General features: G+C 39.4%; 1 protein-coding gene across 7 annotated transcripts in view; it reads right to left on the bottom strand.

The window, feature by feature from the left end:
• The window catches only part of LOC124143981 (rho family-interacting cell polarization regulator 2-like), a 119882-nt gene that overhangs the window by 21869 nt on the left and 76490 nt on the right, over window positions 1-21523 (bottom strand). For 6 of the 7 annotated variants that reach the window (XM_046513184.2, XM_046513183.2, XM_048385846.1 and 3 more), the window contains 2 exons: window positions 5249-5573; window positions 320-392 (listed from right to left, as the gene is read on the bottom strand). In XM_046513184.2, coding sequence (XP_046369140.1) covers window positions 320-392; window positions 5249-5559 — 384 coding nt within the window. In that variant the 5' untranslated portion in view covers window positions 5560-5573. Of the gene's footprint in view, window positions 1-319; window positions 393-5248; window positions 5574-9256; window positions 9722-21523 lie in introns of those variants that run through there. The other variant, XM_046513185.2, reaches the window with a different exon arrangement.

Raw genomic sequence — 21523 nt, 5'->3', positions numbered from 1 at the left:
TTGAAAGCATCTTTTAGGAAGACAATTCTGACACCATTTTCTATTATATTTTGCCATTTGCATGACACACTGCTCATGGAAAAGCCAAAAACAATTACGTCTGCTCTGACAAACCATTCGGGTAACTCACAGCCTTATTGATGTTCATGTACACGCACCATTAGACAAACTTCACGGTACTAGTATGTCATTATTTTGTGTAAAGCAAGAGCAATATTATATATCTTAGGTTCCTATGACTATGTTGTTATAAACGTGTACATGTGTATAGATGCATATAGAAGAGCCCGAGCTGTTGCGTGGATCCTATTGCTCTCACCTGTGCCGTGGACGTGTTGGAGTCCCCCGTCTGCAGTTGCATGATGTCCTCTTGGGTAGCTCGGATGAACTCCCTGCAAAACAGATTACAAGGATATAGGACCCGTGAAGATCTGGGTTAGAATAGGTCCTCCGCAACCCAAAGCAACTATGCTTGTCATTAGGGCTGTTACGATTCACTCGCGTATTCGGTGAATCAAATCGTAACCATTCATGAATTGAATTTATTATTATATTATTATTATCGAATATTTATGAATATGCAATCATGTATATTTACATACCCTGTCCCTAAAAATATCCATAACAACATATAATATGCATAGATTTCTTTCAGTGACAACACTCTAATAATATTTAATTTGATAGTATTGGTTTCACTGGTCATTGTCGCATTTGAGCAGATACTAGTACCTGGATAAGAGCAGTATATAAATGTATAATTTATTAATAATTAACAGTGAGTGAGTTTGGTTTTACGCCGCTTTTAGCAATATTCCAGCAATATCACGGCGAGATGGGCTTCACACATTGTACCCATGTCGGGAATCGAACCCGGTTCTTCAGCGTGACGAGCAAACGCTTTAACCACCAGGCTACCCGACGGCCCCTAATAATTAACAAACCATGTCAAATAAATTATGATGTTATTGTTTCACTGGATATAATAAATAATACATAAACTGCTGACTTGTTATTGTAATTGTGAATTAATATTCGTATTCGTGACCCTATATTCATGATATGAATCGTAATCGCGTCATAGTGTATTCGTTGCAGCCCTACTTGTCATATGAGGCGACTAATGGGATCGGGTCGTCAGGCTCCCTGACAAGTTTTGGTTGATGCATGTCATCGTATCTCAATTGTGTGGATTAATTCTCATGATATCAATCACTGGATTGTCTGGTCCAGACGTGATTATTTACAGACAGTGGTCATATAGCTGGAATATTGCTGAGTGCGGCGTTAAACAAACAAACTACAGTAAAGCCCCTTTTAAAAGTAAAAGTTCTGTTCCCTGCCAAAGGGAGGTAACTCTAACTTGTAGATATCATGCAACTGAACTTTTACGAATATTTTAATATTATGACAGCTACATTTTTATCTCAAGACACCCCCTCCCCCACCCCTCCAATAAATATAACATTGCTGGGTCAGGGGGTCCCCGGGGTTCCGGGGTCATTGTTGACTAAGTTGGTCACCACCCTGTGTCAAGTCCGTGTTAGCCTATCTGTACATGTTTGTATGGACATTCCACGCTGGCCATGACTTGGCGAAGACCGCACAGCCCCGGCGACACCTATCTGATGTTTGATGAAGAATGGGACTATCAAGATCCTCGCTATTTCTATTGAGAAACAAACAAAGGGATTCGCAGCTCATCATCGGGGATTTCAAGAAATTAAGTCCCCGGATCAACTTCAAGAGATCCATTTGCAAAGTTAACAAAGAAAATTGCAAATGACACAACGCGTTCTCTGCTTTTAATGTGTATTCACGATCTCCGTTTCAGGCCCTAGAGCCTGTTTGCCTGGCTTAAGTAACTATTAGCAAGAGAGTGAGTGAATGTTTTTTGCCACTGTCAGCAATATTCCAGGTACATCAATGAGACCTGTACATCGGGATTGAGTGGGTTTTGTATTACAATGCCTTGAAGAAAATTTCACTATTATCATGTGTCGGCTTCACGTGGGATGAAAGCCTAAAAAGATGCAGATCCAAGATGCCTGAAAATGGGCCTTGCAACCACTGTGATCGACAGTATGAAGGTGATCACCAACAAACACTGCAAAATGTGCTATTGACAAAATGTGCTCTCGATATCGATTATTGACTTAAATATAAAAAAATTATCGATAAATAGAGAAGTAACTTTAATCATATATGCAAGAAAATCACGAAAGAAATCAACATATTTCATGTCACTGGTGACAGACTATTTTATGGACATTTTAGATATAACAAAAACAGTTGCTTTCCGCCTTCGACAATTGACATTATGGACAATAATAATTTTGTTTCGGAAAATCTAAACTTTATTTCATCACCATAGTTTATATAAGTCATTATCGATGACATCAATTTCAAATTGATAATTGTTAATATTTCTTCCCATCAATGATAATTTCGATTATCAAACTTTTTAGCCAGCTGTAGCATAATTGGACTCATATCAGAGATTTGATAAGCCCCACAAAAGCACATGTACTTTTGAAACATGCCTGTCACTAATATCAGTATGTAGGCAAAAACAAATGAATTAAAAATTCACTTTTGAGGGATCTTTTTGACAAGTTACAGATGTGACAAACACTTCAGGCCAACAAGAGATGGATGTGTCAGCTAGTTTACTGGAAACATTATATTTCGGTCTCCTAGACAGCAGGAGACCATTTATTGTACAACTGTTAATGGATAGTTGACAGTGAAGAGGACTTCTGTTGAAATTTTATAGTGTGATGACAGCCACAGTACAGAATTTATGGCTGTGGTGTAATAGAGGTAGCATATTCGCAGGAATTATACATAACATGTGGGAGCGTGAAAAATGTGCGCGTTAAATTCCAGAATGTCAAACAAGCACCACCTATTCTCGTAGCTAACCATTTTCAAACCCCATCCGTGCTATCATTTCATATGTAAACACAAATATCAATAAAAGACTTCAACATCAAACTAATCGAATCTTCAAGGACATACAATCCTCTCCTTGTTTGTACCATGTGACAAGACCTTATCCCAAAACAGGTCACACAGTTCCGTTTGACTTGAAAGCAAGCTCTCGCGTGTACTAGACACGTTTTTCACAACATATTGTTACTAGATTTAGTTCTTTCCGCTTCTTACCATACCTCCATTTTGTCTGAAGAAGAAAAATTCACTAAATCTTCTCCTAAACAATACCACAGCTTCCCTCCACCTAACAGGAAACGGCTCATGGATCTCTTAGCAAATGCTGCCTGTATTGACAAGGCTTGCAATGTTGACACTATAATATCAATCTCGAAGCTGCTATTCAGTTTATTTACATTTCCACTTTTTCATCTCTGTAGATATCTATAGATAGGGTCAGTAAAAAATATTCTCATTTGTCAAGACTTTTTACAAAACTGACTGTGTAGGGAGGGAGGGTTTTTTTATATTTCTTTAGTAAATAATAAATCTATCACAGTACATTTAATGCTTATGTACCATGTGACCTCTATTAGCCATGCTATCATGAAAGGGATGGCCCTCTGGCCATTGTGACAACACTGAGTCGGATTCCGAGCATGGAGTCCGACTCTGGTGCAAAAACCAAATTTGAGTTGGAAAAATCATTTCTTAACAGGGATGAAAAATATTATGGGCAGGAGCAATTTTTGGTGGATGGATGACCATGAGAGACAATATATAAAGTGGATAACAAACATTACTTCTAATGCTGACATCATGAATCATGCTCTACATTCTTTTAAAAAAACACCCCAAAACGTGTCATGTATTCAAACACTAATATGAAATCATATGGATCAGTCATAATTTTAATTTACAAAACCCATTTTAAGAAAAAACAGCTAGCTGTTCCCACCCAGATTCCATAATCCACTCCTCTGTCCAGTCATTGTAGTCATGATAAGGCTATGCTAAAATCCCGGAAGTACACAAGCCAACAACAATAGTACCGTCAACAATACCCTGTGTTTAGTAATGTGGTATCAGTAAGGTTTTACGAGAGCTACATATAATCTGTCACGTGTGGGATTAGTGAGCCTGTCAGCCTCAGCCTGGGGAGGCTTGTCGTCACAAATAGCCCCACTAATGCGGACATCATGAATCATGCACTAAAGACAGATTTGACTTCAGGGAGCCTCCCTGGAAATAACCTGATCCTGTCTTCCTTGTACACACGATGAGTGACAACGAGGAACACCTCAACAAATTTACATGAATCATTTTTGTATATTATGGGGGTCCCATAGTCTGTCATACAGACCCTGAAACAATTATATCAAATACAGACGATGCAAGTCTACAATGTTTGGCAAGTCTAGATTACTGCAGTAAATGAAGGAAGTCTCTGAGCTCCTTTTTATTATATTTTATAACTACAATTTAAGTTAATTTAACAAATGTTTTTTTCTGTAAAATCGGTTCATTTCAGAGACTAGCATCATGAGAGTCTTCTCCAATGGTATCTGAATGCCCAGGGACCTTTCAATCCTAATTTCGAAAACTGAACGAATAACCCATGATTTGAAATTAAAATGTGACATTTTGATAAATGATACTTTGTTGAAGGAAACTGTTTTCTGATATGGTAATTTATTCATTTTTGTTGTGAAAAATCAATTGTGTCCTGTTTATAAACTATGACTATATGATCATTAAGAAAAAAGACGGTATTGAGAATAATAGATCATTTTAAAAGACGTTTTTCTGTAACTGAAGTAGGGTTGATTGACACTTTTAAATGAAACTTTTAATTGTTTAAAAAAAATCTTTTAAATGATTCAACATTGTTCATTTTGCTTGGTTCAAAGATCTGACTGAAAATATGTCACCAGCTATTTCTTAAAACTGTGGCTTAAAGAAGACAACATTTGATTGTCTTGGTCCAAAATTAACAGGTCTGGTTTGAAAAACTTCAAAGCACGCACAGAGGGACTGATTCCTCGTCTCTAAATTCCAAAAATGCAATTTTTTCATCACCAGGCTGCTACATCTTTTTTTCTCTGTTTGCTCGAGTGGAACTTGCGACATTTCATACGCTATCCCCACCAAGAGGTTCAAGGTTGCTGTAATGATTCTCTTAAGTGGTGAAATCACTGCTCTTAACAGGGTTTAACTTCCACTGCCCCGCAAACCAAGGGATGACAGGGCAAATAACACTGTCACATCGAGGGCTGAAACCTTTGCTCGCCATAAATAATAACATAGGGCCTACCTGATACCCTTTTTCATGCTCTCGAACATCAGGAGAGCTCTGTTTGGCCTTGGAATTTTGGGGATTTTCGGTGATTTACGAAAACTGAATCCTAATCCTCGGCTTGTCTGCTGGGGCCGTGTGTACAGCCTGGGACTACGACGTATCGTGTCGCCCAGCACAGACGTAGACGAGGATGAGGAAGATTGGGAGCGTACTGACATCCCGCCGAACGACTGGCTCCTGGCTACTGGTAGCGTGGCTCGAGCAGGCCGCTCCTGCTTCAGCGACATCTTGTCTTCATGTCGGGACGGCTGTGTCTTGCGAGTCATTGAGGATGTTGGATCTGAAAGTAATTAGAGCAGGTTAATTTTCTGGGAGACTGAAATTTGGTAAATATGGACGATGATAAACAATGGTGAACTTTCACATGGAGGACAGCCCTCGTGAGCCTCATTTAACTGTCTTCCTCATGCAGAACAAATGAAGGTTTAAAGTAAGAAACATTTCTCAGCATGCTTGGGGCGATTGATATAAAGGCAGGATCTTCCTGATAGCATCATCACAATCATTATCAACCTATCCCTAAGTAGTAAATATCCAAAAGGCATGCCAGCCAGCTTCACAGATCAAGATCTGAACCCAGAGCTTCTGTGAGACAAACACTTCAACCACTAGCCTAACACACCATCCCTCAGGGAACATGGGAAATACTGGTATAATTCCATACTTGATATCCTCACTACTTGTCACATGACTGATATGAAATCATATCAGTGAATGAGTGAGTGAGACGTTGGTGGAGGACATCGAAAATGGGCTTCACATAGGGTACCTTGGTGGGCATGAACCTGAGCAATCGTATGACATTAACACATTAACCATGGGGCCACCCCACTGCCCCTTGTAGAGACTGAAGCACGAGTGCAAGAAAGAATAGCAAGAAAAGTGAAGTTAGTTTATGTTTGAAACAAATATACACACAGGAATCTATCGAATGAACAATGATTATATAAAGACCCCATTGATTTTAGATGAAGTTGATCATTTTGGGTAAATTTACAGGGAACAGAAGTAGAAATCCATGGGACTATCCCTTCTTCATTAGGATTACAGTTCCTAATTACCACCAACAGATATTGACTATCACAGACCGCAATTTTAATATGGACTAAATTACACATACTTTCATCCTTTTCATACTTTCGAAACTTGTATACTTTTAATGTTACATTTTTCTCCCTTGGAAAATGAAGATGTACATATTTTTATCTCTAAACATGGACATTCCGTTTAAAGGTCAAGGTCAGATGTCAGAATGTCAAACAAACAGTTATTGTATTGCCTGAATCTAAAATGTTCGCCATTGTAATCGTATCTTGTTTGTCACGAGGAATGGTATTTGTGCACAAACAGATTGTTCTCAAACAACTGCAGCTGCTGGATATGAAAAAGCTGACTTTCTCCCAAAAGAATGTGCAAAGAAAACTTTTCCATGACAGGACATGACACTATCGTAAACTTGCACTCAGAACCTTGATTATTGCATCTGTACAGGTGCACTATATCCACCTGCTATGGTGTCATGTCATGACGAAACCACCCCCCTAACTTCCATGTCATGTTGCTAGAGAAACATGCCGAGATGATGCAGCTGTTACTGTCAGAGAGGTCACCAGCAAACAGCAACAGCAAGCTCAACAGCTGTAGAAATTATCAGTTCCTCAAAAAGTCCCACACAGTTACATGGACAAAAATAGTAGGTAAAAAAATAACATTCAAAGGAAGTGGTCATGTTGGAACTGCATGATGGGAGAGATCTGACCCTTCACGGTCAAGATGACATTATACAGCTTATAACAAGGACTACTAATAGGCACCAGCGGCAGATCCAAAATATCTTCACTATCAACATTTGTATGTCAAACTCATCAGGTATCAAACTCTTCGAATGTCAAACTCATCGTAAGCAATTTAAACTAATTGCATGACACACAAACAATATACATATTTTCTTTTGACTCAATCAACCTTTCTTTTTTACATTCAAAAATGTTTGCATTATTTTTAATAGGAGAAAAAACTTTGACATGTCATTAACCTATAAATTGTCCTCATAGCAAACATTTGTAATAGTCGAAAAATTCACTCACAACTAATAGCCCTGTTTACTTTGCTTAAGCTACAAAACACAAATGAAAACTGATACTACGCAAAGTTCATTCTGATAATTGCAGTGAATAAATATCCTGAGATCCCTGACCCTTGATTATAGTAGGTATATGCTGGAACATATTGACAGTTGATTAGGGCCTATGAGCAGGTGCTTGCTCAGCCTAATTCAAGATACATAGGCTGGCTGGCAGTGTGTGCGCCCTATTCTCTATCAATATTGAAAATACCTCCAATCAACAGTACAGCAGAGTTGACAACTGGGCAACAGTGTCCCTCACTTCTCCTATAGTCGGACACGACTCATACATACAACGTTATTTCTGAGAATAATTCTGGTTTTACTTCTGATGTTCATTATGAAGAGTATTCTGATATTTATTCCGACAACAATTCTGATGCTTACCGGAAGTCAATTTAATGGTAAATGGAGGATTTTTATATATAGAGACAGACTACTCCATCATTGCCGTGTAGCACCAACAGCACATTTTCTCAGGACATTAAATGACTAAACTTCTCAGAAAGGGTGGAGGGAGAGGGACACTTTTTACCAGTATTTTCTGGTACATATTACTGGGTACATGAATAACATGTTACCTGCAAGGTTGCAGGCTTCACTCTGGGAATTTTCTGACATGTGCCCTTGATGTGAAAATTTCAAATATTCTTGAGGAACACCACACTTGCCCATACAGCACAATGTTAATATGCCCCACAGTATTTGAAAATGTAGGCCTTTTTTCAAATTTAGGGCAAGGCCCGAACTAGAACTATCCCTGAGGTTGTGTATAACACTTACCACACACACCTGCCGTCAATAAGTAATGACGAGGACGACAACACACAACTTGTTAAAAACCTGATTATTGAGACTGGCTGTCTCGTTTCCTCTCTCAATCTCTACCTGGCTTTCAATGATTGTTTTGCTTCAGGGAAATGCAAAGAACTCCTGATGCCTAAAAAGTATCACAAATATTCAACTACGACACGGCTTAAGTCATCTTTTTACAGAGGTATTGATTAAGTATTGAAAGCCCCTCCCTGCACACACTGCTGTCACTCCTCCAACATTAATGCACAAACAAGCTGCACCACGCACTTGCACACAGGCTGGGCAGGTAACGCACATTCCTTAGTCGCACTTGTGTCCTCCTTTCTATAGGTACCCCACTCATTAGGTTCACAATACCCTTCCCATCTTAATAAGACTTTGAACATGTTACTCAGAATTATTACAACATACCAACAGATATTCAACATTATATTGCACATTTTAATCGCCATATGACACAAAAGGCTCGAATAACTGTTGACTGAGGAAGAGAATTTAAGGATGTCAGTCTATACTGATAAAAGAAGTATATACTCTGAAACACTGTGTTCTTCATAAAAAAGAATTTGACATCCTCAAATTCTCTTCCTTATGTGTATCACTTCTAAATTACACCTTTCAAAGACTTGAACTGTTGACTATTTCTAATATTTCATAATTATTCATAAAAAGTATATATAAAACCATAAAAATGATAAACTAACATAATATTAATTCATGTCATACAGTCACTTAAAGAATATATAGAGGTATATCTATATGACTCACCTAATCCATCATATAACAAATTATATATATATATATCTATATTTAGAAGTATATATATGACTCACCTAATAATATTATAGATATTACAAATATATTACAAATATATTAAAATATTTATATAAATATATATAAAAGTATAAATATAATATATTTAACATGATATTAATATCATAATAAATGTAATTTGTCATTTTAAATGTCAAATACAATATGTTCAAAATTGTGAAACTGAATATTATTAAAATTATATCTACCTGTAGTGTGTAGTGAATGATCACACTTCCAATTGAAAACTACCTGTCCAATATTCCGTGGTTGTGTTTATACCCAGTGAATGACTCAAATACCTAGCCCATTCAAGTCAATTACCCAGGCTGAATAGCGGCTGCCTTTGTTGACCATTATCTCCTGGCCTTTGCAAGGCTCCCAGTCACGATTGTTTACATATCAACACGCTGAGTTACGTACGTCGATAAACTCCAGAATGAAGCAATACATCCACTTGAATCTCTGAGTATGACTAACCAACACAAACACCACCCTTACAACATAGGGTGGTTATCACACGTGTGATACGAGGGTATACCACAGGGTATATATAGAACAATCAGGAAATAGCAACTCGTAACCACTGGAATCTCTTCGTGAAGGCTTGTATGACCCAGTTTACGGTCCACGAAGGATCTCCGCCCACATGCTAAACACGTTAGTCAGCCAGCAGCGGTTGTTCATACTGAGGTCTTAGTTCATCCAAGATCCACCTGACCGGTCAGAACTTGGCCAGGGTCTGAGAGCTGAGTTGACCAGTGGTTGTGAGGCTTGTGGCAAAACAGCTAATCTGTTATGACTGACAAGATCCTCTCTTGACAGAGTTCACCAGGTATTGATCAGAAAATCAATCTGCACTTATTATTAATCCCATACAGGTCACAGAGAACATGATATTTCGTCCTATTGTTGACAGTTTTGTTGAATATATCTGCGCGATATCAAATTTCAGATTGATTTGAACTTTTTCCATTGATCAATAGGACATTGTAGTACACTGTAACTAGGCTGGAACTGTTACAGAAATATATACACACATGCATCTAAACAAGGGAAAGAATGAATTATTTCACTGAAACGCATTGTAACTTTGTCACTTGACCTTAGTGTACTGATATCGAGGATATGTATCTAATATTAAACATCATGATGATAGACATGAAAAGAGTTCAGAATATAAGTAATTTCTGCTTGTCATGGATATGAAATTTGGATCAGACAATTGAACAAGTGCTTGTTGCTAGCTGTGCTTTGTTTTTGTTAATTTTCTGGAAGACAGTGTAGATATGAATATCATAAATAATGCTTCCCTGATATTCTCTATCAAATGTTCTTGTTAGTTGTTTAACACACAGCAATATTCCAGCTATATAAAGTGCTTGTAAATAATCAATCCCGATCCGAGCATCCAGTGATTGATATTGTGATCATCTACACATTATCAGGGTACGATGACTTCAAGCTTGACCACCCTGTCCAATGAGTCTCCTTGTTTGACCATGCTAGGGAACTATTCTTACCACAGATGCAAATAATTCTATCCCCACGAGACATAACTACACAGAACTCACACAAACAGCAACCCATGCTTATCATAAAAGGCGACTAACGGGATCAGGTAGTCAGGCTCGCTGACTTGGTTGATGTATGTCATCATATCCCTATCGCGTAGATCGATGCTCATGATGTCAATCACTGGATAGTCTGGTCCAGATTCCATCATTTACAGACTACCGTCACATAGCCAGAATATTGCTGAGTGCAGTGCTAAACAACAAACAACAAAATGACAGACAGAACCTACCCACTCTCACTGAGATACGAAGTCCGCCAATCAATATCTGGGTTCTGTAGTACACGAGTAACCACTGACTAATACTGAACACAGGTTAAACTGTGTCACATAAATGGTTCTTGGTCGATTTACAAATTCAAACTAACATCCACCTCCTTGCCTTGGAGTCACACTTGGAGTGAAATAATCATCATCCAATCAAACTGTTCCTAATTACACTCAAACTAACAAACGTGCATGTAAACGACAGCCTTCAGTTGTTGTAATGTTTCAAGTACTTCAACCTTGTGTTTTGTCACACCAATTATTTTCGCTCTCAAATGAATTAAGGACAAATTCCTGCACACAAATAACAAAGGATGGCCATGGGAGCCCACACAGTGACAAAATACTTCCGACAAAGTTACAGCTCGGGCTCGTCAGATCTTGGACTCATTGCTATTCTTGAAGTGAAGGTGATGTGAAGTGTGCAGATGTGAACTGTCTGTCATGATAGCACAGCCTTTGCGTGTTGTGTTTGTGTAGTACACAGCCAGGTAAACACAAGCTCCGTACGCCAGTTGACCCATGCCTGCCGTTATTCGCTCCGTCCAATATAGACGGAATGCTAAATTCCACAGAGTAATTGAGTGAGTGAGTGAGTATGGTTTTACGCCGCTTTTAGCAATATTCCAGCAATATCACGGCGGGGGACACCAGAAATGGGCTTCACACATTGTACCCATGTCGGGAATCGAACCCGGGTCTTCGACGTGACGAGCGAATGCTTAAACCACTAGGCTACCCGACCGCCCCTCCACAGAGTAAACTTTGGTGTGTGTCCCTTCTGCTTCCTTGATACATGAGGGGTGGTGGTAGCCCCACTGTTACAGTGTTCGCCTGTCCCCGATGGATCAGGTTCAATTCCGCACATGGGGACAATGTGTGAAGACCATTTCTGGAGTGCTTCCGTCGTGATTTTGATGGAATATTGCAAAATGGTGCGTAACAGCCAAACCACTCACTCAGTCCTTTAGTATCAGAAATAGCAGCCTAGGTTTACAAGGTATAGACATGTACCATCACAGCTTAACTGAGACAAATTAACAATTCTAGGCTAATATCTAGTCCCTGAAATGGACATAATACAGAAAAAACAGTTGTTAATTTATCTTAATACAAACAGAATAAAAACGAGCCCACTGATATAGACATGTATTGGCTTAACTGGATATAGCTGTTTCAGGGTCTGTATTACAAACTATGACAGAGTAGGTGACTGATTCTCCCCCTCTCATTTGATACAAACAGTAAATCTTTCAGCATTTTGTATTTATTTAAATTAAATTCTACTTGCAAGGAAATAATTCCCATCCCGAGCCAAGACATTAAGCATAAATAATAGGAAATACCAACTTGATTAGAAGGTAAAAATAGGTTTCTCAGAACAGATAGGAACAGGAATTTGTCCTCTTAAATATGTCACGACACATTCCACTGAGAACCAGTCCATGCAACAATAGTGAGTGAGTGAGTATGGTTTTACGCCGCTTTTAGCAATATTCCAGCAATATCACGGCGGGGGACACCAGAAATGGGCTTCACACATTGTACCCATGTCGGGAATCGAACCCGGGTCGTCGGCGTGACGAGCGAACGCTTTAACCACTAGGCTACCCGACCGCCCCTGCAACAATAGTAAGATGAGGGAGACATCAGTGTGGAGACAATCTACTCAGGTGTAAACCAGGATATCTTACAATTATCAGACCCTTTCAATTAAGAATGAAGTTTTGTTGTAGCAAACCTATTTACAAGAGACTAGGTTGAAATAGAGATAACAATAAACTTGTGCAATTCAAAATATTTAATTTGGCAAAAAATTATTTGGACAAAAGTTGCAATATGTTGAGAATACCAAATATACCATCCACAACTTCAAAACTATATTATCAGTTTCTTTCCTCTGAGATTATTGAGTGAGTGAGTGAGTGAGTGAGTGAGTGAGTGAGTATGGTTTTACGCTGCTTTTAGCAATAACATAATATTGAATTTCAAAGACTTGATATTGTAAGTATTAACTATCCGTCTTTGTAAATAATGAAATAAGAATTTATAATTACATCCTGATATCACAGTGACAATATATCTTTTTAGACTAAACAAACTGATGACAACTCAGTACATTTTCACTCACACTCATATCTGTCTGATATATGTAGCCCTCCATCTGGTCTATTTATGGTATTAATGACAGTACAACGTCGTTGACAGATATTGACGCGAACATCAAACAGCTGGATGTCACTCACAAACATGACCAATCAACGCAACAATCGCTTGTGACCTCACATGCTGATACTGACTGACAGAGATTACGTTCTAACAGATCGCTCCCATAATGCACTGAGATTACGTTCTAACAGATCACTCCCATAATGCACTGAGATTACGATCGAACAGATCGCTTCCATTATGAATGCATTGACATCAGGATGACCACTTAAGTCTTAAGAAACTTGCAAATTAATTGTCATTTGATACGGTTGAAAGGTGATGATGATAATATTATTACTATAATAATTTAATTGCTGAATGAATGATCAGAAGTATGATTGTTCAGATGATGAATAAGATGAATGATAAGATGAATTGATTATCAGACGATGAATGAAAGAAAGAGTGAGTGAGTGAGTGAGTGAGTGCTGAGGCTTTAAACAGTGTCTGTTGATGTCTCAGTTATCCCCCAGTCTTGGGACTTGATGGTTTGGGGTACAGATGATGGTCAGAAGCTGTTGGGAATAAGTGAGTGAGTATGGTTTTATGCCGTTTTTAGCAATATTCCAGCAATATCACGGCGGGGGACACCAGAAATGGGCTTCACACATTGTACCCATGTCAGGATTCGAACCCGGGTCTTCAGCATGACGAGCGAACGCTTTAACCACTAGGCTACCCGACCGCCCTTGAAAGAAAGAATTAATGATCAAATGAACAAAGGAATGAATCAATGAACAGTGTCTGTCCCTTCAACAAAATTCTCCGAGCCTAAGGCAAAATAAAATATCGAATACACTTACTTCAACTCTTTCAGTACTCCCAACTCTCAGGTTTGTGTTGCAAACTTGTTTAATGTAAAAATCCCAGCTTGAGCATGACTCAATATCATCTGATCTAATCTCAGAAACGTAAACAGCTTCTTCCTTTTTGGTAATTTCACATTAACATCTCACTACACTGGGCCGGGCACTGCATGGCGTAATCAGTCACATGATCACCTCTGCTGTAATGCGTTCATTCACAACGCAAGGCAACCAATCCTCCAACCTGACTCAGTAAATCTAAATAAAATGTTCTACGCACAATATCACGACCAGGACACATTCCACACCTACACTATCAATCTCTTCATTTTCTTTCTGGGGATTCACAAACATACAGCCATACATGACAAATGGAGATGCTAAACAATGGATGGGACAGGATGGGACAATGTCTGGAATTCCATCTTGTATAATGTCAAAACAGATTAAGTTTCGGCCGGGTATGTGGCCAATGTTTGTGGTTTCTCTTTCAAAATAATGGTCTGCTTGGTTTGTAGTATTGGGATGACACACAGATGCATCATGATTTTTTTACTCACAATAACACAAAAAAAGTAAAAAAGTATCTGTTCTAACCTTAACTGTATTCTTAAATAAATGTTACACAAAACACTAATTACTAGTAAAATAAGTAGTGAAAACGTAAATATTTTCATCCATTGTGCCATACTTGACACTGCCAACTGTAAATCGTAAGTGTGCCAGGTACAAATGTATTTGGCCATCCTGTCTATGAAAAAGATGGCTTATGCACCTGGCCGATAAGAGCACATGCAAGTATCGTCATTTGTATTAGGTCATGAGCAAGGTATCGGATTGCAGTTGGTGTATCATCCCAGCCCTACTGGGTTGTCTGGTCCAGACTTAATCAATTCCAGGCCGCAATATACGTCCAGAAAAATGCTGACACAGCAATAAGTATCCTCAGCCACAAAGTATACTGAATGTGAGTGAGTGAGTGAGTTTGGTTTTACGCCGCTTTTAGCAATATTCCAGCAATATCACGGCAGGGGACACCAGAAATGGGCTTCACAAATTGTACCCATGTAGGGAATCGAACCCGGGGCTTCGGCGTGACGAGCGAACGCTTTAACCACTAGGCTACCCGACCGCCCCAAAGTATACTGAAATGATAACCTGTTCACCCCAAGTCCTAACAACACATTAAATACACAGTATAATTTTCATTAAATTTAACATCAAAATTATCTCACCTAAAATAATGAAAATATGTCACATTTGATCCAGTGCTATCCTGTGCATCTACATCTGAGCACTGCCGGCAAACAAACAGTATCAAGAAATGACAGGTGTTTCACATTCCATTGAACCTGTAATCAGTGTGACCAGGTGAGAGATGGGTGTGAGATGGGGGATGAGTAGGTAGACAGCTCAACTAGCTAAATCCTGTTATTGTTTGCCTGATATATGTAGAATACCGACCAATACGGACATCGAAGGGCCTGACTATAGCACACAATTTCCTTTATGGAGATTGGGATTGGAATGTAGATGTGAACAGATATATTATCTATGTCACTTGTGACAAATACCTCCCCACTGTGAAAACTGATACGGCTAACAAGTTAGAAACATTCTCGGTTATCACTGAGGAATACACAGTACAATAGAATACAGGAAATATGATAAATCTATTCTATGATGAATATGGCCGAGTATATATATAAGTATCCTCAGCCACAAAGTATACTGAATGTGAGTGAGTGAGTATAGTTTTACGCCGCGTTTAGCAATATTCCAGCAATATCACGGCGGGGGACACCAGAAATGGGCTTCACACATTGTACCCATGTCGAGAATCATACCCCGGTCTTCAGCGTGACGAGCGAACGCTTTAACCACTAGGCAACCCGACCGCCCCTCATGGCATAGGACATTCACCTCATGTGTATCATAAGTGCTGATTCAGCATTCGGGTAGTATTCTCAATTTTACATAAAAGTACAAAATTTCTTTATGATGTATATCTATCTATGTCTGCCTTTTTTTAAGAGTCCCTATTACTTTCAAACAACTTACAGAAATCTGCTAACTTTCGTCTAGAATTTTTAAGAACTGGTGAACATCAGATCAAAGTTAACTACAAATAAATGTCATTTGTATTTCATAAACATTCCTTTAATATCAACATAAATATTTACCCAATCAGTGAAGTGTAATTCAGACCAGCAACATTGCCTCACCGTGTCAGTTCTACCACGGACAAGATACTTCAATATTCTGAACACACGCCATGAACATGCATGGATTTCCATCTTCTTTCAAACTTTTGCAAGCCAACATCTTTCATGTCTTTTATAATCATTAAAAGTTAAAGAACCTCGTCTGTGATACAGACCTTGAAACAAAAATATCCAATACAGCCAGTGCAAGTCTATAATATTTGGCAAGTCTAGACTATCTAAAAGTCTCCGGGCTCCTTTTTATTAAATTTTTATGACTATAATTTTTTATCTGTTAAACATGTTGATATCAGAGACTAGATGTTTGTCTAAATGTTTCTGTACAAAGAGGATGTTTCCAGCCAATCATCTGGTAGGTCACAGCTCTAGTTATCAGGGTCCTGACAAAGAAGGTTCTACCCTTCCTGGCTTTACCCTCATTATCTCCAAAGGATACCATTCCCCTAACAACCTTCATCTTCCTACATCTGATCCCATCTTCTGTAAGCTCGTTAGTGTTGTCAAAACACCTAGCTGGCTGGTCATTTCATGGTGGATATTTTTACACAGTGTGTGAGATGTCGATCATCACGATATTATCAGCGCATCTATTATCAGGTGACATACAACAGGTCTCCAGGAGGGGAGGGAGGGGAAGGAGGGAGGGTAACCGGAACTGAGGAGGAAGAGATGGAGTGAGTCATTACTGGTTTAGCTGTATCTCATATACATGAACAAATTATAACACTCATAAACTGTAGATAATAATTCATCCCAACTTCCTTTACTTAAAGATAAACAGTGTCACAAGTTTCATGCTTGCTGAAGGTGTTTCCTCATCACAGCATCAGGGAGTGAGTGAGTGAGTTTTGGTTTTACGCTGCTTTTAGCAATATTCCAGCAATATCACGGCGGGGGACACCAGAAATGGGCTTCACACATTGTACCCATGTCGGGATTCGAACCCGGGTCCTCGGCGTGACGAGGGAAAGCTTTAACCACTAGGCTACCCGACCGCCCCACAACATCAGGGATATCATCAATAGGACTCGCCCTCCAGCCCGAGCCAGTTTCGCTGATGTTCAAGGGTAAGGGCTGGTAGAGCTTTGAACATTTTGGGGATGATCCTATATGTTAACACTATTCAGGCTTGTAGACTCAGTCCTGGTTAATTTCTATCCCTGCAACATCAACACAACGACTGACCTAGAAGAAAGGAGCTGACAAATATGTCATCATTCCCTCTGCCAGATGCAACAAAGCATTAAGCACGACACTCTGTCAAATCCCGATCCACCTCTTAGAACTCAAGTGGTCCTAATTCCTAGTCAATCACAGGAAACACCCTGGAACATTTCGTCCGGCAAAACTGTGTTCCTAACATTAGCCACGCAACTTCAACATTGCCCCACCATCAGAACAAATCCACAGGAATGACAGGAGTTCTTTGAACATGTCTCCCACCCCAGGCGTCAAGAGAACAGTGGCTGTTGACGGACCAATAAATGCCTTGGACGTTGGTCAGTTTGAAGGCGCTCAACACCTTGCCAGATGAGAGACTAGCAATGTGTCATGATCACACATCGTTCCATTCCCGGGATTTCACACACATACTTATAATGGTGGTTTATCCACCAAGGACTCGCACACATTTACACTGGCGTCCAGACGAGGAACTCAAGCTCCCCAACCAGAGGTGCTGGAATTCTTATTTTGGATACAGCCTCTTTTCCTGGCAATAAGGCAGCACAAGGATTACCTTCTTTCTGTTCCTCAGAATCAGCCACAAGTAAATATCCCAAATTAATAAAATCTCAAAGTGGAAAGACACAGACCTTTTCCGAACCTTGTACTGGTAAATCTTTTGACCTGTGAATTAATGCAACTGATGTATTTTAGTAAACATTTTTAGGGGCTCTAACAGACTGCATATTTGGTGAGGTGAAATGAGGTTTAACGTCGCATCCAAGATTATTGCACTTATGTAGCGATATGCATGCATGTGTGTGTGGCTGCTAAAATTTACTAGTCCGGAATGATGCCGATTAATAGTGCCAGAACACTTAGATACCATGCCGCAGTTTAACATGAATACCCCACTCAGACACAGTATACTGACCCCGAGCCAACCAGTCCTTGTTTTTGCCCCTTAATGCCGAGCATCAATCAGAGTAACAACAAATACCATCTTTTAAAGTCTTTTGGTATGTTCAAGAGGTCATTGATCGAAACCCTGGATCTAAATCCGCTTTGTTTGGCCAAATGAAAGAACAGATTCCAAGTACTCACTCATTCAACTTTTGGTTAGATGTTGTCACAGGAACTGAGTTTAACTGACTGCATGGAGTATTTGTCATTGCTAATGGAACTAACATACATCAAGTTCAAAGAAACATTTCAAGTGAACACAAGACCACATTGACATAAGTCATCCGTACACACTTGCATAAGTCATTGTCATCTGAGTTTCATAACAGCACAATATATCTCACTCCCCCAACACTGAGTAGTAGAGAAAGGCATTGTAAAGCAATGACCCTCTCGAGACAGCCAGTACAATCAGGAAACATGGCTAGAACCAAGGGAACCATGTCATAATGATGACCTACAAACGTAAACACGGTAATAGCCATCCATTAAACAAACTTATCCGCTACACGGAGTAACCGAACCCTACATTCTGTAACACAATGTTGAGTAAACACACTACTGACTCCCATAATCCAACCCACAAGCCCCTAACCTGACCTCCTCACGTACTTCCTGTCTGCGAAACAAACAGCCCCGCTTCTTTCATCTTTCATACAAACAAGACCTGTGTTTATTACATAAATCTTGACCACTATCAAAGGCTGGTTCCAGCACTACAGCTGATTATACATACTGCACGTCCTTATCCCAAGGGACTCTCAGTACCCACTGAACCTGTGCCCTGATCATGTAGGTACTAGATCAAGTGTTAATTATGTATGTACCAGATCTAGTGCTATTAATGCATGTCTTGTATCAACTGCTAATCGTGCATGTCCAAGATCAACTGCTAACTGTGCACTGTCCTAACTTTGCTATACATAAGCTGCTTCTGGAGCTGATGAAGTTCAGGTTGGAAAAACATATTTGACTATAACTATTTGTATTTGTTTCAGGTGTCTTGATAAATGCAGCTGTGATATAAGGACTGGGAGAACATGGCAGTTAGAAGTGTTGCAAATTCTCATCAGTTCTCATAAAAGATTTGTTTATTTTTTATTTTTTATTTTAATGTTTTGTATTGTCAAATTAAAAAACCAGATGTGTCTTATTCCCAACGGGCGGTCGGGCAGCCTAGCGGTTAAAGCGTTCGCTCGTCACGCCGAAGACCCAGGTTCGATTCCCAACATGGGTACAATGTGTGAAGCCCATTACTGGTGTCCCCTGACGTGATATTGCTGGAATATTGCTAAAAGCGGCTTAAAACCATACTCACTCACTCACTTATTCCCAACTGCTTCTGACCATCATCTGTACCCCAAACCATCAAGTCCCAAGACTGGGGGATAACTGAGACATCAACAGACACTTTTTAAAGCCTCAGCACAACGTGAACATTATAACCAGTGACAGCTTGCATGAACATCCCCCCAAATATGAACTTGACACGATAGAATCCATTTCTAGCATTTTCCATCAAGAAATTGAAACTCATAGACAAAGGTGACGTTGTCAATTTTTATGTTTGCTTCTAAAGATCTGACCTAACTAGAGTGTTGAAGGTTCATTTCTCAAATACAAAGCCACAATTTCTCCCTTTTTGCAATTTTTGCATGACAATGTCTGTCGGGAGTGAAGAAGTTCTCTCAATCGAAGATGGAACTACAGAATGTGCCATAGAAGAAACTTTCAACGAAGTGTAAAAAGGACCCTCCATCAACAGTACAACCACCTATACACTCGTCTTTGTCCGGAAGGTCTGCGAGTTCACAGAGTTTCAACGTGCTTAGCAGTTGTCGAGGACGACAGTTTTTTCACTCGGGATAAATATTAGCAGATTTGCCATTGTAGGGCTTGACAAGAGACGCTACTTACATAATCACGTTATCAAACATTTGTCGACTCATCACTTGTCTAGTACGCCACACAGTTCGCCATCCATGTGTGTGTGTATGCTGGATAGAATAACATTTTGCATAAGCTGACACCGTTGTCAACAAATTTGTTTAAAACAAACACAACTTTTAACATGTTTTGTTACTCATACAGAATGTGTGTTTGCAGATTGGATTAAGTCCGCCCTGGTAAAACGGTCCAGCTGATGATGTAGACTTGATGATTCCGATGCTAATCCCTGGATAATCGCGATAATCTGATGTGCAGTTTACACTATGGATCAACCAATCAGATCGTGTCATCACTGTGTGAAGAATATTTGCAAATCTTTTCAATATATTTACATTGGAAGTCTTAAAAGTTGGAAGAATGTTGGTAATGTCAGAATCATGCTTACTGGGTTTAGCCGGACTCAACATATTGCATCCATGGAGTTCAAACTCAAGCATGAATATCAAGGGGTTTCTGTTATCACAATAATTTCTGAAGTTTTGATTTAGGGTCCCTAGATTCCAATACAAAAGGAGAAGACGTCAAGGATCGCTGGATACTCCCTATCCATGATGATTGGTTGGTTTGTTGTTTAACGCCGCACTCAGCAATATTACAGCTATATGACGGCGGTCTGTAAGAAATCGAGTCTGAACCAGACAATTTAGTGATTAATATTATGAGCATCCACGCAATTGGGATCGATGACATGCATCCACCAAGTCAGCGAGCCTGACCACCCGATCCCGTTAGTCGCCTCTTACGACAAGCATAGTCCCCTTTTACGGAAAGCATCATTGGTTGCTGAAGACCTATTGTACCTCGGATCTTCACGGGTCCACGAGCATGGTACTAACAAACCAAGATTGAGGGTGAATATGGGACTCCAACAACCCATGACTGTAGAACTTTACAGCAATACCACATTGAGATTTGGGGTTGGCTGGGGTTGGGGGAGGCTTTGAAAACTTTGGTCTATTGCGTGGAATAATGTACATAAATATACTTTTGAAATAAATTAATATACCGGGTATCCAGCAAGCATTGTTTTTAGATACTTACAGAAACATTCTGACAATATCCCAATAATATCCTTACATGAAGATGAGGAAGATAGTCAAGTCATAGCCACAATTGTCCAAAGAATTCCAAATTAAATACGCTCATTCATCTCCTTCAGAGAAAACAGTGGTTGGTTTGTTACTGCCAGGAGGGGGAGGTAGGTGTTCTATATTATACAACACAGATGCCACATAATCCTCATCTACATAGATCTAATATATATACATCAGGGATCACATAAATCCCCGTACGTGACTACACCCTTAATACATA

The sequence above is a fragment of the Haliotis rufescens genome, unplaced genomic scaffold (assembly GCF_023055435.1).
Source record: "Haliotis rufescens isolate VD_foot unplaced genomic scaffold, xgHalRufe1.0.p SCAF_6, whole genome shotgun sequence".
NCBI lineage: Eukaryota > Metazoa > Mollusca > Gastropoda > Lepetellida > Haliotidae > Haliotis > Haliotis rufescens.
This window is presented reverse-complemented; position numbering and strand designations above follow the sequence as displayed.